This window comes from Eptesicus fuscus, chromosome 15 (genome assembly GCF_027574615.1).
Source record: "Eptesicus fuscus isolate TK198812 chromosome 15, DD_ASM_mEF_20220401, whole genome shotgun sequence".
In the NCBI taxonomy this organism is placed as follows: domain Eukaryota; kingdom Metazoa; phylum Chordata; class Mammalia; order Chiroptera; family Vespertilionidae; genus Eptesicus; species Eptesicus fuscus.
The window spans coordinates 57266133-57285113 of NC_072487.1; the positions used below are offsets into that span (position 1 = coordinate 57266133).

The following is an 18981-nucleotide window of genomic DNA, read 5'->3' on the forward strand; positions in this document are numbered from 1 at the left end:
TTTATTATTGTGTTCGCTTTCCTCTGGATAACAAGCGGCCGTCGGAGCAGAATAAGCCAACGAGGACTTCGAGTTGCGCTCCCAGCGGGGACAGCGAGCAACTCCGCGTGCCTGGCCCGTGTCTCCCGGGCCCGGAAGCAACCCGGCCCCATTTCTGCTGCGAGCCTGCACAGCCCTCGGGCGCCCTCTCGCCCGGAGCCGACGCTCTGCCTCGGTGCCACCGCTAAATGGGCTCGACACCGCGCAGGCTCCGAAGAGCGCCAAAGGGCCCGGCCTTGTTTTGGCCGCCGCCGCTCGGCCGCCCGCGCGGCGCTGCACTGGGGGCGGGGAGTCTGATGGGAGACGCGCGCGGCGCTGAGGAGGCAGCGGCCCGGGAGAGGGAGCGGGAGAGGGACTGGGCGCGGGAGGCGGGAGGCGGGGGACAGGGGGAGGCGCCGCCGCCGCCGCCGCCGCCCGCCCCTTTCCGCTGGGGAGCAGCTGCCGCAGCAGGAGCGGAGCAGGAGCCGCGCAGCCGCCGCCGCCGCCGCCGTGGGATGTGGCCGGCGCCCGCGCCCAGCCCCGCTGCCTCCTGAGTCCCCGCCGCCGTCCGAGCCGCCGCCGCCGCCGAGCCGTGCGGGGCCAGGCCGCGCCCTCCCCGGGCGCCCGCCGGCTCGCATGCCGAGGGGCTCCGGGGCGTAGCTGCGCGCCCGGCGCCGCCTCCGGGCTCCCCCGGCCCCGCCATGGGCTGCTGCAACTCCGCCTCCTCCGCCGCGCAGGTGAGGGCTCCCGCCTCCCGGCCGCCCGCCCGGATGCCTCCCCCGCGCCCACCGCGGGCGCCCGCCACCCACTTTCCTCCCCGCAGCCCGCGTTCCTCCCCGCAGCCCGCAGCCCTTCCCGCAGCCCACCTGCGCGCCAGAGCCCCCGCCCCCGCCTCTCCGCCCGCCTGTCCCGCAGATGCCCCCGCGCTGTCTCCGCGGCTGCCTACCCGCGGGCGCCTCTGCGCGGCCCCTGGGCGCCCGCAGCTCTTTGCCTCCCGTTCCCGACTCGGCCTCACCTCCCAGTCACACCTGAGCGGCCCGTCCCGCCCGCCCGCAGGTAGAAGCAACACGGGCGCCTCCTCTCTGCCCCAGGTGGCACCCCCTTCCCTAGCCTTCTGGGCCTGGCCCCTCTCCTCCCAGCTCGGCGGAGCCTCCCCCCTTCCTATTCACCCACTATTTTCTGTGCTTCCCGGAGGAGTGCCCCCAGCATGGGCTCTTCACCCCTCTTCCCCCGCTTCCAGCTTCTGCTACCTTAGATGTCCCTTTTCTCCGGCCTGCCGCCCCCCGATCGGGTTCGGGTATTTAAACGGGTCCCGCAGCCCTTCCACGGCCCGCTCCCCGTGTCCCACCCGCTCGCTTCCCACCCCATCCCCCCTCTGTGCCTTGACCCCGGGCTCCGCGGCCTCTCTGCACTCGGAGGCCCCCGGAGCGCCGGGACTGGGCCGGGAAGGAGATTGGGCACCTGGGCAGGGGGGGGGGGGGGGGGCGGGTGACGGGAGCGTTACGGAAACTCCCTCTTTGTTGCCAGTGTAACAGGAGGAAGAGGTGCCGAATTTAGTTTTTCTGTGGGCACTGGCTGACTGTTGTCGCCGAGGGCTGAGATGCAGAGATTTCTCCTCGCTTCTACCCTGCCCCCATCCAAATTTCGCCAACCTCCCTCTCCCTTGCGGATCCCAGCCCTTAACCTGGGGATGGAAATGTTGAGACAACTGTGTAAGGATCAGATGTAATAGGACTTGACTGCTGGCCGCTAATAACTGAGAGGACCTGTTTGTAAATTACCCAATTGAGTGGATTAGTGAGTGTATTTACAAATACGATAAAAAGCAATCAGGAATACTGCATCAAACTGTCTGGTGGTGGTGTGTGAAAAATAGGCTCTGACAACGCCTGGGATGTAATCACACAGTTTGATTAGCGCAGAATTGAACGGTGGGCTTTGATTTGTTTATTTGGGGGGGGGGGAGAGATAAGGGCTTTTGTTTTAAGAAATAAAGGCTGATCGGTTCTTGGTGAAGAAAAATTCTAGTTTGGAAGAAAAGATTCCTCCAGAGATCTAGCATCTGTGATAATGCCAGAAGTGTTTTGCTGCTGCTAAATGACTATATATAACTCAGTTTTAAATAACCTGCATACTTGTTCCGAAAATCTGCGATCTGTTAGAAAAGGACTAGAATTGCAGATGAATGGAGGACGTTTATGTTTTATCAAGTACCCATCCTATTTGTCCAGTTCTTTTTTTTTTTTTTTTTGAGTGTTTGCTTACCCGTGTGTTGTTGTTTTTCACAGGCTGATTGGCTTAGTTAGTTAAACCTTCCTATTTAGTTAGAATAGCAAAGAAAAACTACTATGTGGTGGTACTATGAAGGAGAGGTCAATAGACCAGAGTTTTCTTATTAGCAAATGACGGTGTAGCTTTCAACTGGTTGGGGATATTTGGGTGGAGGAGGGAATCAAGTTGGGTATTTTCATCTAATGTTAACTTAAATGTTATTTTCAACCAAAAAGCTATCTTTTATACTGCCTTTCTTTAAAGAACCGGGTAACTTGACATCCTCTTTTGATGGTGAAATACCTTTAAGGCAGGAAAGTATTGATAATTTATGGATGACTTGTTCAGTGACTGAACAATTAATTTTGGGAGGGATGCTGCACCAAAACTCTGCTCTGATAACAGGTAGCGAGTGAGTCTTGCCATTTGTCTGGCTCCCTATTATACTTTTCAGGACGCTGTCACATACATTCTCTTTGCTTTTTTCTCCACTTGGAGCCACTGTTTCCTTCATGCCATGTTCTACAGACAAGATGCATGTCACGCACCCCAAGGGGTGCATTTTTTTTCCCTGTGAATTCCTATAACCAATCAGCAGCTGTCACATGCCTTTAAGTTCAGCTGTAGGGACTTGTAGTGTTCAGTGGAGCATTGAGAAGCAGGTTTTGTGCGGAAGAGCTCATCCTTCCCTCCCCCACCCCTCCTTACTTGAGATTTTGGCATCATTCTTCATTTGTGAAATGTTACCAGTCTGCTGACATTTTAATGCCCCTTTCAGGAGCATCACCAGCTTTAGAATAATACTGTATCTATGTGTGTTATGCTGAAACACAGTAGGGACGCAAGAGGCAATCTTCTCCAGTTGAGAACCTGCACACCACTTCGAACCTCTCTTAGAAGCAGAATATGTCTCTTTCATCCCTTCTGCTGGATTGTAAGCTCCTTGAGTATAGGAGCTACTTTTGTTTTCCCCATCCTCGGAATCCACCGCAGTGCCCTCTGTACCTTGTACATAATAGTTGTTCAGCAGTAGTCAATGAACAGAATTATGTACACAGATTCGAACATCTGGCTGCCAAGTAACATTGACTATGAATCCAGCCCTGATCCAAGTGTTTGACTTTCTCGGGCTGGTTGACTAATTCCACCAAGCATCCTCTTCTAGGAACTGTTTAAGATTCACTTACCTGCCTTTCTCACATTCCTTCCTGTTTTGTCTATGGTCGTGTCCGTTTGCAAAGTTGAGTAGGTTTTTCCTTTTCTCCTGGGAGCTTCCTTTGGAACAGGGGCTATAACACCTTAAAAGAGCTTGTCTGCAAACGCTAATGATGACCTGCAAGGCACATCAAAACACTGTGCTTGGAGGTAATCTGCATTTCAACTGAAGCTTTTCTCAGTGAAACCCTGGCAGGTCTTATCAATGTAAATATCGTGTGTGTTTTTTTTCTAGTAGAGATTCACTTTTTTATTTTCCCCTGCTTTGTTGTAGACTCTCATAAGAGAGTTTATGGCCTTCCAAACTGTTTCATCTCTTTATAGTCTGTCCTGGTATTATTTTCATAGTTTGCCACCAGAATAATTATCCTGTTTTAGGATTTAGATCAAAGGAAAGTGTCACCATTCTGTGTTTACTTGTATTTTATTGCTGAAGGAGCAGGTTATTGGCAAAATAATTTGTACTGTATTGGGTGTGTACATCTAAGAATCTTAAGCGTGTCTGATGAGTCACGGCTCTTATAGGACTCTTAATTACGTTTCCTTTTTTTTTTTTAGTGACCACTACAAGTTGTTTGCTAATATTAATACTTGCTCAAAACAAGCCAACACATGATAGTCTTTGCCTAAAAATCTCTTTGAAGAGAACATAAAAGTGATACAGTGTTCTTGTGTGTTTTTTGTGAGGTTGTTTTTATTTTTAGACTAATCCTCCCTAAGACTCTTAAAATTTATTCCCAACTCTCCATAATTCATTGGTTCTGTTCTAACCTGACATAATTTCTACTCTTATAATGTCAAACTTCAAAGTTCACTTGTAAATCTTTAGGTTTATGAAATATTCTTTCCGATTGACAAACCAGTTTAAATGAAGGAAGCTTTTGAAAGATTACTTAGCAAATTGCCCTAAGTCTTTGTCATTAATGGCTAGATCATTATTTCTCACAGCAGTGCCTTGGAGGCCAGGAGAGTTCCCAAGTGCTCTCAAGTTCTCTGTCCTTCCCTTCTAACCTTAGGAATTGTGGGAGGGATGGAGGACAGTCTCTCTGATTGAATGAACAAACTGCCCATCTGTCTGACTTCAGGAGAAATTGTACTTGCCTACTATCTTGTCCCATGGTCTTTAAATTGAGAGCTATACATGTAACTGTCTTTTTTCTAGCCTTTGTATCATGGGAGTAATGAAAAACAATCAAGTGGTTCATAAATACTGGTTAAATTTTGAGTATGTTAACTGTTCCTCAACAGATTTCTTTTATAATACTGTAGTCTCCATCTGCTTTGTGGAATTTGAAGTCAGATGATAATGAAATGTGAAAAATGTAGTGGGAATTACCAGCAGAGACTAAGTTGTTCCACTAAAATATGTCCAGCAACGTAGATTTGCTCTACTTCGGAACAAAAAAGTCATGGCATGAAGATAGTTTTGTTTTTGTTTTTTTCTCCTTTATAATACTGTACCGGTAGCAAATAAGAGCAACTCCTCAAAAATGTAAATGAAAGTTAGTGTTCAAATTGGCTGGAAATAATGTAAAAGTAAAGTATTGCTATTTTTCACAGCCATTTTCATGTTTTAATTTCTACAGTAACTCTGAACGTCCATTGTACAGCTAAGGAAATGGAGACTTGGGGACTGGGAAACCTGGCTGACGTCACAGAGCTTCTAGTGATCCAAACTTCACCTCAAGTCTTCTGACTCTGAGTGCTCTTCTGTGTTCACATGCATGCTTCCCAAATCTTAAAATTGCAGCTCACTTTATCTTTAGAAATGGTCCACTCAATAAAATTTTGAATGAAGGAATTTCCAAGTTAAATTCATACCACTATTTTGAAGTCCTTGCAGTTACTAGCTGGGGAGCAACAAGTACAATATAGCAAAACTAGTCCAGTTAGAATTTTCCCAGGCTTAACAAATACTATCAAATACTCTTTGATGTATTCTCTCATTAAAAATGTTATTGGCTGGCCCTGGCCAGTATGGCTCAGTTGGTTGGGCATTGCTCCCTGCACCAAACTGTTGCCAATTTGATTCCTGATCAGGGCACATTCCTGGGCTGTGGGCTTCGTTCCCTGTTAGGGGTGTGTGGGAGGTGGTGGACCCATATTTCATTCTCACATTAATCTTTCTCTCCCTCTATTTCTAAAAATAAAAATAAAAATTTTAAATGTTACTGGCTGGGGAAGATTATTTATAAAAATATATTCTGATAATTGGTTAATACCCGTTTTCTATTGCCCCCCCCCCCCCAAGAAAAATATTTTAATTTTATAACGTTGGCTCAGATTTTTGAGACTCTGGGGGGATATCAGAGAAAAACTAGTCCTACTATCTCACTCTTCTGTTGAGCTAAACTAGAATTTGGAGATACGAAGTAGTCTGAGGCAGAGATACCTTAAAGTGAGGTAGCTAGGACTAGAACCCTGTTTAGTCTCTTACTCTTGATCTTTCTGAAGTACTGGTCATTCTTAATGTCTTAAGTCTGGAAACACTTGAGAACTCAAAGAGCACTGATGCCAGGTTCCCACTCCCAAAGATCCTGATTTTATTTGTTCAGTACTGCCTGGACGTCAGGATTTTTTAAAGTTACCCCAGTGATTCTCATGACCTGCCAAGGTTGAAAACCTTTCTTCCCCCTTCCTTTCCCCCTCCTCTTCCCCCTTCCCTTCCCCCTCCTTCTTCCCTTCCCTTCCTCTTTCCTCCCCCTCCCCTTCCCTTCCCTTCCCTTCCCTCTCCTCCCTCTTCCTTCCACCTTTCCCTTCCCCTTCCCCTTCCCCTTTCCCCTCCCCTCCCCTCCCCTCCCCTCCCCTTCCCTTCCCTTCCCAATATCTCTACGACATATGTCTGATATTTTGCTGCCTATGGATTCTTCTAATATTTTTATGGTTTCTTGTCTTGTGTTTAAGTCCTTAATCCTCTCCCTGGCTGCCCTCACCCCCTACTCTCTGTGTCCATTGGTTATGCCTATATGCATGCATACAAGTCCTTTGGTTGTGAGATCATGTGATATATATCTTTCTCCAACTGGCTTATTTCACTTAGCATAATGCTCTCCAGGTCCATCCATGCTGCTGCAAATGGTAAAAGTTCCTTTTATATATATATATATATATATATATATATATATATATATATCAGCGTAGTATTCCATTGTGTAGATGTACCACAGTTTTTTAATCCGCTCATCTGCTGATGGGCACTTAGGCTGTTTCCAAATCTTAGCTATTGTAAATTGTGCTTCTATGAACATAGGGTGCATATATCTTTTCTGATTGGTGTTTCTGAATTCTTGGGATATATTCCTAGAAGTGGTATTACTGGGTCAAATGGGAGTTCCATTTTTAAGTTTTTGAGAAAACCCCATGCTGTTTTCCACAGTGGCTGCACCAGTCTGCATTCCCATCAGCAGTGCACAAGGGTTCCTTTTTCTCCACATTCTGGTTACCACTTGTCATTTGTTGATTTGTTGATGATAGCTATTCTGACAGGTGGGAGATGGTACCTCATTGTTGTTTTGATTTGCATCTCTCAGATGATTAGTGACTTGAGCATGTTTTCATATGCCTGTTGGCCCTCTGTATGTCCTTTCGAAAAGTATCTATTTAGGTCCTTTCCCATTTTTTGATTGGATTGTTTATCTTTTGTTAAGTTGTATGAGTTCCCTATAAATTTTGGAGATTAAACCCTTATTGGAAATATCATTGGCAAATGTGTTCTGCCATGCAGTGGGTTCTCTTGTTGTTTTGTTGATGGTTTCTTTTGCTGTGCAGAAGCTTTTTATTTTGCTGTAGTCCCATTTGTTTATTTTCTCCTTAGTTTCCATTGTCCTAGGAGCTGTATCGGTAAACATGTTGCTACGACATGTCTGATATTTTGCTGCCTATGGATTCTTCTAATATTTTCATGGTTTCTCATCTTATGTTTTAAGTCCTTTATCCATTTTGAGTTTATTTTTGTGTATGGTGTAAGATGGTGGTCTAGTTTCATTTTTTTGCATGTATCTGTTCCATATCCTTTCTCTAGGTAATTTCATCTCCTCCTGTAGTTTCAGTCACAGCCCATATGCCGACAATTCCCAAACTGAATTATTGAAATACTAAATTGAAACAAACTGTCCTAGCCTCTGATCCTTATAGCCATCTGATTACTTAGCACTTTCACTAGGGTATCTTGTACACAACTCAAACTTGGCATGTCTAAAACTGAACTCAAAATGTGTATAACACACATACTCCCTTTTCCCAGTATCTCTGGTTCACTGAATGATACCATTTTCCTGGCATGGAAACTGAAAACCTGAATCATGTGGGAACCTGCCTTTCATTAGGTTAGCAGGTTCTAGTCATGACATCTTGCCTCTTTAACCTTCTAAACACCACTGCCGGCACCCTAGTCCAAGCTCCTGTCGTCTCTGGCCAGAATCTTGCTTACAGATCTCCCTCTGTTCATTCATGCTCCCTTCTAAGTTTTCTCCGTACTGCAGTTTTAGTGATCTTTAAGAAAATACAAAGCTGATTGTGTCCCTCTCCTAGCTGAACGACTTTAGTGGTTTTGGATTGCTCGTAGAACAAAGACTAGAATCCCAGACCCTAGCCAGCAAGACCCTCTGCCTGCTCTTCTCCATCTCTCTCCAGTGTCATCTCACGCCATGCTTCTTTGTGCTTCGACCTCACAGATTCTTCCGTCAATTGCATTCCTTAATTTAGGGCTTTTGCACATGCTGTTCATTTGTGTAGAAGGCTCTTTGCTTTTCTCCCCTGCCAGTGGCTGGCTACTACTCATCCTTTTAAGTTTCAGCCTAAAAATCCCTTCTTTGGAAAAGTTTCCTTGATCATTCAAACCAGGCTATATCTCATCATCAAACTCTCACAGCTTTATGTATTTCTCCCTTGAGTACTTAAAGCAATAAACAAATGGTTACACAGTTAATATTACTGTCTAAACCAGAAGTTGGCAAAACTATAGCCCATGGGCCAAATCTGGTCAACTACCTGCTACTGTGTGTCTTGCAAGCTGATGATAAGCTGGAACTTATCATCAGCTTGCAAGCTGGAACTCTTGTTGCAGGTTCTTGTCCTACGAAGTTTGAAGAATAAAAAATCACAGACTAAAGGATTTTAAGCAAAAGTGTGGAAATTTATTGCAAGCATATACAAACTCCTCCCCCCTGGAGAGGGGTCCCCAAATGTGAAAAAGTGAAAAACCTGTTCTCTCTCTCCAAAATGGGAAAAAAACAGTGAAGTCTCTTTGTCTAAGGGTTTATAAATGCTGGCAGCTTCTCTGTCTATATGGCTACCTTCTAATTGGACCCTTCCCCATCTTATGTCCCCGTGCTTTTCCTAATTGGCCACTTTCCCCCTTTTCCCTGCATGATATCAGTTTCAAAGTTTTAAAGCTCACCTGGTGCCTTCCTCTTCTTCTTCCCCTCATCTTGTAACATTCTTGTAAACAACCTCCGCCCATCACCTATACATTCCTCTCCATGGACCCCCTTTTCCCTAACTGCCTCTCCTGTCTCTAAAATCCTCTCACTAAAAATGCTAAAAATGGTATCTGTATTTCTAAATGGTTGAAAAAAATCAAAAGAAGAACATAATTGCATGAGAAATGTATTTAATAAATATTATATGAAATTTGAATTTTATTGTCCACAAAGTTTTATTGGAACACTAACGCTCATTCATTTGCATATTGTCTATCGCTGCTTTTATCCTACAAAGACAGAGTTGAGTAGTTAGATGTGAAAGAGACCTTCTGACCTATAAGTGTAACTATTTACAGAAAATATTTGCTAACCCCTGGTCTAGACTCAGCTGACAGACTTCCCTCCCCTCCCTTCCCCTCCCATCTGATTTGTTCATTGCTCTTATTTTCTCTGCTTAGCTGGTACCTGGTATATGATAAGTGCTCATTCAATATTTGAACAAATTAACGTCTATGGATGGATGTGGATGAGCTAGCAGTTCTGATGTTTTGAAATTCAATACAAAAAAAATTAAAGGATAAATACTTTAGAAGATTATGAACAGAATTTTCAGAAGCAATCTTAAGCAGCTTCTATGTTGCAGGTGTACATCTACTGTATGAAGCAAGTGTACTTATTGAGGTATTAGTTACCAGGTCAAGGTGGATGGGAAAAGACTAGTCCACTTCAGTAATGAGCCATTTGGATTTACAGTGCTGGTGTTTTTATAGCAGATGCACATGATGGGACTTTATGTGTAGTGTTATAAAGAAAAAGTGTTTGATGTAAGCAATAATAAAATTGAAAATTCTCACCATTATTCACAATATCTATTACATAAAGACCTTTCACAGTATAAAAGTTGCATCTCTGCAACCAATAGTTAATTTACAGAAGGGGAAATAAACTAATATTTAAATATGTTCAGTCTTACTGATAATCAAATGAACTCAATTTAAAGCACAGAGACACCCTTTTACATCTGTAACTTTGGTAAAAGTTAACAGAATGATATTAATTGCTCGTGTGGTTTTGACTCAAGTAGACTTTATTGATTTGCTGAATAAATTGAAATGACCCTGTGGGGACACTGTTTGACAACATACATTGAAAGCCATAAAAAAAGTTAACATCCTTAGTAATCCAAAAGTAAAATTCTATATGCAAGAATCTTTCCATATGGCATTATTTGTAATAGCAAAAGAATTTAATTTTAAACATAATTGTTTCTGGTGTAAAATTTCTTAAAATAAAATTCAGTTGAATTTTGTCTATTATATGTGTCTCATTTTGCCATCATCCCCAACGAAATGATCCTCCCTCAATGGATGAGTGACCTTTTGCTGTCCTTGTAAGAAATCCTTTCCCTATTGCTGCTCGAAAGGGCTCCTAGAATTCAGAGAATTGAACCCCATCTTCTCCTGGCAGGAGTATGGACTGTATAACCAGATTGTAAGGTTTTGAATTTCAGGCCTGTCACCAGCTGGGTTACGTGGATCAAGTCCTTAACCTTTGGTGCCTCAGTTTCCCCAGCTATAACATGGAAACAATCATAAAACTCACCTCATTGGCTTGTAGCAAACTGCACAACCCATGAAAATATCTTAGACATTACAATATTAATATAAACTAAATCTCTTGGATGTCCTCATATCCATTAATCCTCCATAAAAATGAAATTTAAAAATCCTGTGTATGGGATTTGGAAAAAGGACCTGACTTCCAAAATTTTTAAGCAATCAGGAAGATGACTGCTATGGGTGAAATAAATAGCAGTAATAGTAAGGACAAGTTAAATTGGGTGGTTAGGAGTTCAGGGAATTGGGGAAATCGAGAAGGGTGGACTATTTGAAGTCTACTCTTGGAAATGACCTTTGATCTGGCCTTGAAGGATGGATTTAGAAAAAATAGGATAGAGAGGTTTCAGTAGAAAGCAGGGAGAAGAGAGGACATACCAGTAAAAGGAATGGTTTGAGCAAAGGCAAGGAAGCCTTTAACTTAGTGCATGTCAGTTTCAAAAGTAGTCCTGGCTGGAGTAGAGAGAAGAGAGGTTACATGCAGGGAAGGCATTCATTACTTCAAGGGGAAAGAAACAGGCTGACATGGAGGGTTTTTCAGAATGATTGAAGGAAGATTCAACTGACAGCATAGTCTGTGCCTGAGGTGGCAGAAGGGAAAGCAGTTGTTCACTAACTGGAACCAAATAGTGTAAATGGGGAACAGAGAAGCGGCATTATGCAGTTGAAATAGGACAGACTTTCCTGACTTAGTCTGGATATGTGGGATGAAGGAGACGGATAAAGCCAGATTAGAATGCCACATAATTGGAGAAAGGTCTTGTAATTGTTAGACATGGGAGTTGAGATGGAAGCTAGTATCTGGGGAGGAGAAGATGAATTCAGTTTTATATAGCCTGAGTTTGAGATGATACTGACGTTAATACCTCCATGCAGCAATTTCCCATAGGCAATCGAAGACCCAGCACTAGATTTCAAAAAAGGCTTTAGGTCATTTGCGTAGAGGAGATGCTTTTAAGGATGGGTGGTCTCTGAAGGGAAGGGAAGTGCATGAAATAGAGCAGACAACTAGGGAGTGAGTGCAGGGAATAGTGACCAGCCATTAACGGGGTTATTCTGCACTCGTTTCCCTGCTTGTCTGCTCTCATATAATTTCATTTTACTTCCGCAACTCAGATGGGTACCAGTGTTAGCCCCATTTTACAGATTAGGAAACAGAGGCTCAGAAAGTTCAGCTAGCTTGCCCAAGGTCCCCCAATTAGTATACATCCAGAGCAGTTGAAAGCCTTCCATGTCCTGCTGCTCTGCAGTTTCCTTCTCTCTGCTGGACTGAGAATTGCTACATTTAAGTAGCATATTAAATGCACCTTGGATATCACTTCTCTGTCACTTAAATTCAGAGATTGTGTGTACTGTTTACTCTCACTTTAAAGAGTGAGTATGTATATGTGTGCGTGTGTCTATAATGGGAGGGATGATGTTGCTTTTAAATCGGTGCACCTCAAACTAGAGGTCAAAATGTGAAAATTTTGGAGCAGAGCCTGTGTAAGTGGTGGTTATAAACTTCAGACTTTGGGAACCCCTGACCGCTGTGCATTTTCTCCTGAGCCTTTCTGTCCTTTCTTCTAAGAACTTAAGTCTGAACAAGTCTATTATGGCAATAAGTTTACTAAGTGTGACTACTGTTGTGATCTTTCCTCTTAACTGAGATTCTTGATAATACAGTTTTAAATAAAGAATATGTGTATAGCCCGGCTGGTGTGGCTCAGCAGTTGCGTGTCGACCCAGGAACCAAGAAGTCACCAGTTTGATTCCCACCCAGGACACATGCCCCAGTTGCAGTCTCCATCCCCAGTGGGGGCGGTGCAGGAGGCAGCCGATCAATGACTTCCTCTCTCATCGATGTTTCTATCTATCCCTCACTCTTCCTCTCTCTCTAAAAATCAATAAAATTATATATTTTTAAAAAAATAAGTGTGTTGCCGAAACCGGTTTGGCTCAGTGGATAGAGCGTCGGTCTGCGGACTGAAAGGTCCCAGGTTCGATTCCGGTCAAGGGCATGTACATTGGTTGCGGGCACACCCCCGGTGGGGGGTGTGCAGGAGGCAGCTGGTCGATGTTTCTCTCTCATCGATGTTTCTAGCTCTCTATCCCTCTCTCTTTCTCTCTGTGGAAAATCAATAAAATATATTTAAAAAAAAAAAAAATAAGTGTATATATTTAGTCAATTTTTGGAGATTCATGGACTCTGAAAAGTTTAATGTAGTTGCTGCTGACGTTACTTAATAATGAATACCAACAAGGCTCCGCAGAGCTGTTAGGAAAGAGAAAGGTGAAGAAAACGGCCACAGTGAAGTTAACTGTAGCACAAATAATTAGCATGCACATTAGGATCAAATACCAAGGCAGAGATTTTTCACCACGGGCAAAAGCTGAATTTTTTTTTTTTTTTTTTTTTTTTACTTTTTACTAGACTGCACTTTAAAAAAATCAGCATATTTATGAGAGCTTTATCCCTTATTTGTTAGGCCCTAACTTTTTTCACATCTCCTTTGCATGTGATTTTGTATTTTCATGACAATTCTAAAAACATCAAGTGTTTAAAAACAATTCTAAGACAAGTTTTTCCCGGCCGGTGTTGCTCAGTGTTTGAGCGTTGACCTCTGAACCAGGAGGTCATGGTTCAATTCCTAGTCAGGACACATGCCTGGGTTGCAGGCTTGGGGGCATGCAAAAGGCAGCCGATCAATGATTCTTATAGCCCTAACCAGTTTGGCTCAGTGGATAGAGTGTTGACCTGTGGACCAAAAGGTCCCAGGTTCAAATTTGGTCAATGGCACGTATCTTGGTTGCAGGCTCCTCCCCTGCCTGGCGGACCCTGCTTAGGGCCCGTGCAGGAAGCAACCAATCTATGTTTCTCTCACATCGATGTTTCTATCTTTCCCTCTCCCTTCCACTCTCCCTAAAAATCAATGGGAAAATATCCATAGGTGAGGATTAACAAAAATAAAATAAATAGAAATAAATGAATCTCTCTCTTCATTGATGTTTCTATCTCTGACTCCCTCTCCCTTCCTCTATGAAATCAATAAAAATATATTAAAGACATCAAGTTTTAAGTCTAGTATATTAAATGTTTTTTGAAACTAGCCATACATTTTCAACAAGAAAAACAGTAGAGATTTTAGTTATGAAGATTTGGAAATAATTCTATTTAATAAAAGGCTAATATGCAAATTGACCGAAAGGCAGAACAACCGGTCGCTATGACACACACTGACCACCAGGGGGCAGATGCTCAATGCAGGAACTGCCCCCTGGTGGGCAGTGCGCTCCTACAGGGGGAGCGCCACTCAGCCAGAAGCTGGGCTCATGACTGGCGAGCACAGTGCAGTGGCAGGAGCCTCTCCCGCCTCCACAGCAGTGCTAAAGATATCTGAGCCCTAACCGGTTTGGCTCAGTGGATAGAGCGTCGGCCTGCAGACTCAAGGGTCCCAGGTTCAATTCCGGTCAAGGGCATGTACCTTGGTTGTGGGCACGTCCCCAGTAGGGAGTGTGCAGGAGGCAGCTGGTCGATGTTTCTCTCTCATCGATGTTTCTAACTCTCTATACCTCTCCCTTCCTCTCTGTAAAAAAATCAATAAAATATTAAAAAAAAAAAAAAAGATATCTGAGCCGTCCTAAGCCATCAGTTGGACATCCCCCGAGGGCTCCCAGACTGCGAGAGGGCACAGGTTGGTCTGAGAGACGCGCCCCTCCCCCCCCCAACCGGGCCTCTAGTACTTTAATAAGACACTTCATTTTAAAATTGAATGCAGTTCTAGTTTTGATGATAGTTTTTAAAAGTTTATACTTAATCTGGGAAAGTAAGCCAAGACCAAGTGGAAACACATGTGACCAGCAAACGGAGCAGGGAGCCTCCTGTGGGGAAGGAACACTTTCCCAGGACCTGCTACTCACCAGGCTCTACCCTCAGTGGGTGGTGTGCTGTGTGCCATCCCATTTAAGGATACAGATGTTCTCATGTAAGGTACTTTAATCAGTGTTTCCCCAAGGAGGTACTCCCAAAGCATCGGGATGCTCCTCCAAGATGGTCCTCCAAGGAAGGCTCTGAGGTCAAGAAAAATTTGAGAAGTTCCTGCTCATTCCATACCACTTCCCCAATACCTCCCCTTCCTCTCCCCATATGCATATTAGCATATTAAGGGCTCTTTGCTCCTTATCCGTACCTCCAGGAAACCAATTTAACTAACTTTGCTTATCTGGCCTTCATTGAATTTAATTTGTCCTTAATTTTTTTCATTATATCTTGAACTATTCTTCTGCAGAACACATTTTAAGAAACAGTGCTTGAAATACTCCTTCTCAAGTACATTCTTTTTGTTGTTGTTGTTAATCCTCACCTGAGGATATTTTTCCCATTGCTTTTTAGAGAGTGTAAGGAAGGAAGGGAGGGAGAGAGAGAGAAACACCCATGTGAGACAGACACATTGATTGGTTGCCTCCCACACCCCTCCATCGCAGGTATGTGCCCTTAACCAGGAATTGAACGTGAGCCACTTTTGTGGGCAGCCAATGCTCTTACCACTGAGCAACACAGGCCAGGGCTCAATTACATTCTTCTTCTTTTTTTTAATCTTTACTGTTGAAAGTATGACATATGTCCATCTTTATTCCCCCATTGACCTCTTCTAGCTTGCGTCCTCCTCCCCCCCCCCCCCCCCACCACCAAGGCCTTCACTCAATTACATTCTTTTAAGTGGCAACTAGAATGTTCTTTGATCTGCAGACTTGAAACAGAACTTCAACATGCTCTTTAAAATAGTGGCAAAATAATGTACATACATTTCTAGTCACTCAAGTATATTATAATTTAAAAGCCTTTCATGTGAACTGTTTCTCAGGTGAGTAGTTCGAGGTCTCCAGGAAGTTAGGGAAGAGTTAGAGGTTTACACAAAGATCCTTTAAGTTTGAAACTTCAGAATCTGAACTACTGTGAGGCCAGCTGTGCCAACAGCAAGAGGGAACCAGCCCCGTGTGCTGGGGAGTTTCCTTCTTTCCCCCGGGTCTGCGGCAGGGACACTAGAGGCACTTGAATGGCCTAGCTCTCCAAATGGCCATTCAGAGCTGGGACCAGCTGATCGAATGCTGCCTATCTTTTGCTGAAGAAAGAATTGAAGACAGAGATAATGTTATATGGGCTAAGCAAATACTAGATCCTCAATAAATGTTTATTGAATAAATATTGTGTGTGTGTGGGGGGTATGGGGTACTCAGAAACTAAAATTTCAGTTTATGATGCTAATGATACTTGTCAAAATTACTATTTTATAAGAAAACGTAATCGGGAGTGAACCTGAAAATTAAAATTAACCACTGTTTGAAATGGTTTGAAGTTAATTCTGCTGGTTTTAAACCTGACCCTGCTAGCGTGTGCTCCTACATGATAATGACACTAGAGGCCCGATGCACGAAGATTCGTGCAAGAATGGGCCTTCCTTCCCCTGGCCTTTTTGCTCTGGCCTGGAGCTGCCTTTCGGCCTTCCCATGCTGCCCAGAGGTCCAGAGAGGCTGGGGCGGTGCAGAACGCCTGCGTCATCGCGCCTGCATATGCAAATTAACCTGCCATCTTTGTTGGGTTAATTTGCATACTCCTGATTGGCTGGTGGGCGTCGTGAAGGTACGGTCAATTTGCATCTTACTCTTTTATTAGTGTAGATCTTGGTGAAGATGTTAATACTAGCCAGCCAGGGAGAAGGAAAAAAAAAAAAAGCATATCATAAGCTAGCAACCTCTGAGCCCTGTCAGCACCTAAGTATGCTGGGTAATCAGCATTGGTAGATGCACAGATTTATAAGAATGAGGCTTCCCTTCTGCCAAACCTCCTGCTCCCTTTGTATTTTGCTGGCCCGCCCTGTGGAAGAGCACAGAGAAAGCTCTTCGGGGCCACCTCCGTGCCTTCCTGGGAGCACAGTGGGTAGAGATGCAGATCCTACATTTTCAAAGGAAGACCTGAAGCGTGGAGAACCCTTCTACAGAAATGACCCCTGCTTGTGTCTGGAGTGCAGGAGTGAGGAAGCTCCAAGGGTGGTGGGAAGGCACTGGAAAGAAAATGTAAAAGAATCAAGGATGTTGATAGAATAAAGAGAAAAGTCTTGGCCCATCGCGTGTTTCGGTTCAGTTGGACATTTATTGACTAGTGTGCTGCTCAGGCTGCTAAGTACCGGATTCCATCAAGAAGGAGGCTTTCCCTCCAGAAGTCTACAGTCTATTAAGGGAGACGGGACAGAGGGGTGGAGGGCCTTCCACAGAGTGTCAGAGCACACCTGAATCTTTCTTCTTTTTTTAATCCTCACCTGAGGACATGCTTAGAAGGAGAGAGAGAGAGATCATTCGATTGCCTCTTGCATGCTCCCTACTGAGAATCGAGGACCGAGCACACAACCTGGGCATGTGCCCTAACTGGGAACCGAACCAGTGACCTGTTGGTTCATGGGTTGACGCTCAACCACTGAACCACACCGGCCGGGCTCTGGTGGCTTTCTTGCTGGTCATCTACATCTGTTGACTGAGTCACAGACCTGTGTCCTTTCACCCTGTCAGGAAACCCAAGTGCTCTTGTCATGACCCCAGAGTCTCATACCTGAGTGGGCGCTGTGCCCTGTTGTTTAATGTCCTCTGGCCACTGAACTACAGGGTCCCGAGCGATTATTCACTTCATCTCTTAGTACTACTCGGACCATCTTCCTGTTTTTCTCCCAGCTTTCTTCCACTCTTCTACTCTTTTTTAAAAAATATATATACTGTTATTGATTTCAGAGAGGAAGGGAAAGGGGAGAGAGAGATAGAAACACCAATGATGAGAGAGAATCATTGATGGGCTGCCTCCTGCATGTCCCTACTGGGGATCGAACCGTAACCACGCCAGCTGTGTTCTACTCTTTTAAAGTATGTGTACCTCATTTGCTCTCCAAAATATTTTAGATGATTTATAAACAAATGTAAATACATATAAGACTTTTGAAATGAAAAGTCGAAAGCTGAAAGGGTCTATGGAGGTAGGGTGAAAGGTCCTAACGTGCCTGAGCTTCCTTATCAACATGTGCTTCCAGTCCTACCTTCGCATGGTACTAATTCAAAGGAGATTTATTACATGGAATCCCTTCACAGAATCCCAAACTGGAAAGACTTAAGAAGTCTGCCGTCCGATCCACCACTAAGGTATCATGTTCACCAAGTGGATTTTGTCTGGGCTCTGCTTACATACCCCCCATCTAAATATTACATGACTCAGCTACGAAGAACATTTACATAGTCACTGCTTTCTGAGGCAGTTCATTCTATTTTCAGACAGTTTTAGAAATTCCTTTTTTTTTTTTTTTTTGCACAGCTGAGCTCTGTGTCCATGTAACTTCATTGTTGGTTCTTATTCTCTAACCATTAACCAGATAAGAATAACTGAACAACTGAAGGTAGGACAACTGAAATTAGCCTTTAATGTGTGCCATGTTTTGTGTGTGTGTGCGTGTATATTTTGAACCTAACTCAGTTCATACAACCATTTCTAAATGTCATGTTTCCAGATCCTGTACTATTCTGAACCACCTGGAGCCCCCTCTTTTCTTCTTATGCTTTGATTTTTTAAATTTAATTTTTATTTTTATCAAAGCTACCTGCATACATTTTAAAGAGCCAAACATTTCTATCAGGATTGTTAGTATCTTTTTTAAAAAAATCCTCTTTTTTTTTTTTCTGTCCTGTGGCCATCACTTTCAAATCTTTGAACAAAATCTTTTGCTTTTCCCTCTATACTGAAACACGCTGCCCCCTGATTCTTCCAGTTTTCGGTCTTGCTTTTGGCCTTCACTATGGAAGATGAAGATCAAGCTCCCTTCCAGTACTATTCTTTGTCCCTCTCCCATGTCCATATACTTTCAGTCTCCCTTATTCTTCTGCTGTGGATATATTGTAATCTTGTTTGGTTCAATGTTCAGTCTTTATGACTTGGGAAATGTTCTTCACAGCTGAGTCATGGAATATTGCATCATTCCCACATAATTTTTTGTTGCTCTAGAGATAGTAGTTGACTTGTTTGGCTGTTTACCTATTTTTTCTATGTACTTAATGACTCACTGACCTCTAAGTTCCTTCCTGGTTCTGTGAATTTCTTTCTGAGAGCTCAGATACCTTAAATACTCTTTCAATTTCAGTGTGTGTGTGTGTGTGTGTGTGTGTGTGTGTGTGTGTGTGTGTGTGTAACATCAATTTCAATTTTTTGATGAGATCTCTGCCACAGCTCCAATCTGGGCTGGCCCCTTTTCAGTCCTGCTGCAAAGCTGTCTATTTGAGATCTCCCTTCACATCATACTGTCTTTTTTTAATTATTGTTGACATACTATCTTTCTTGTGTTGGATTCCTGATTACCTGGATCTTATGTACTTTATAAGCATTCATTTTTTTAAAAAAATGTTAATGGCTGTGTGGCTTCCTTATTTTA

At 43.7% G+C, this 18981-nt stretch overlaps 1 protein-coding gene across 5 annotated transcripts in view; it reads left to right on the top strand.

Moving 5' to 3' along the window:
- The first annotated feature begins 259 nt into the window (after positions 1–259).
- SLC44A1 (solute carrier family 44 member 1) overlaps positions 260–18981 on the top strand; it is a 152535-nt gene continuing 133813 nt past the window's right edge. For 3 of the 5 annotated variants that reach the window (XM_054726933.1, XM_054726931.1, XM_054726934.1), the window contains exon 1: positions 261–755. In XM_054726933.1, coding sequence (XP_054582908.1) covers positions 720–755 — 36 coding nt within the window. In that variant the 5' untranslated portion in view covers positions 261–719. Of the gene's footprint in view, positions 756–18981 lie in introns of all 5 variants that reach the window. The other 2 variants (XM_054726930.1, XM_054726932.1) reach the window with 2 other exon arrangements.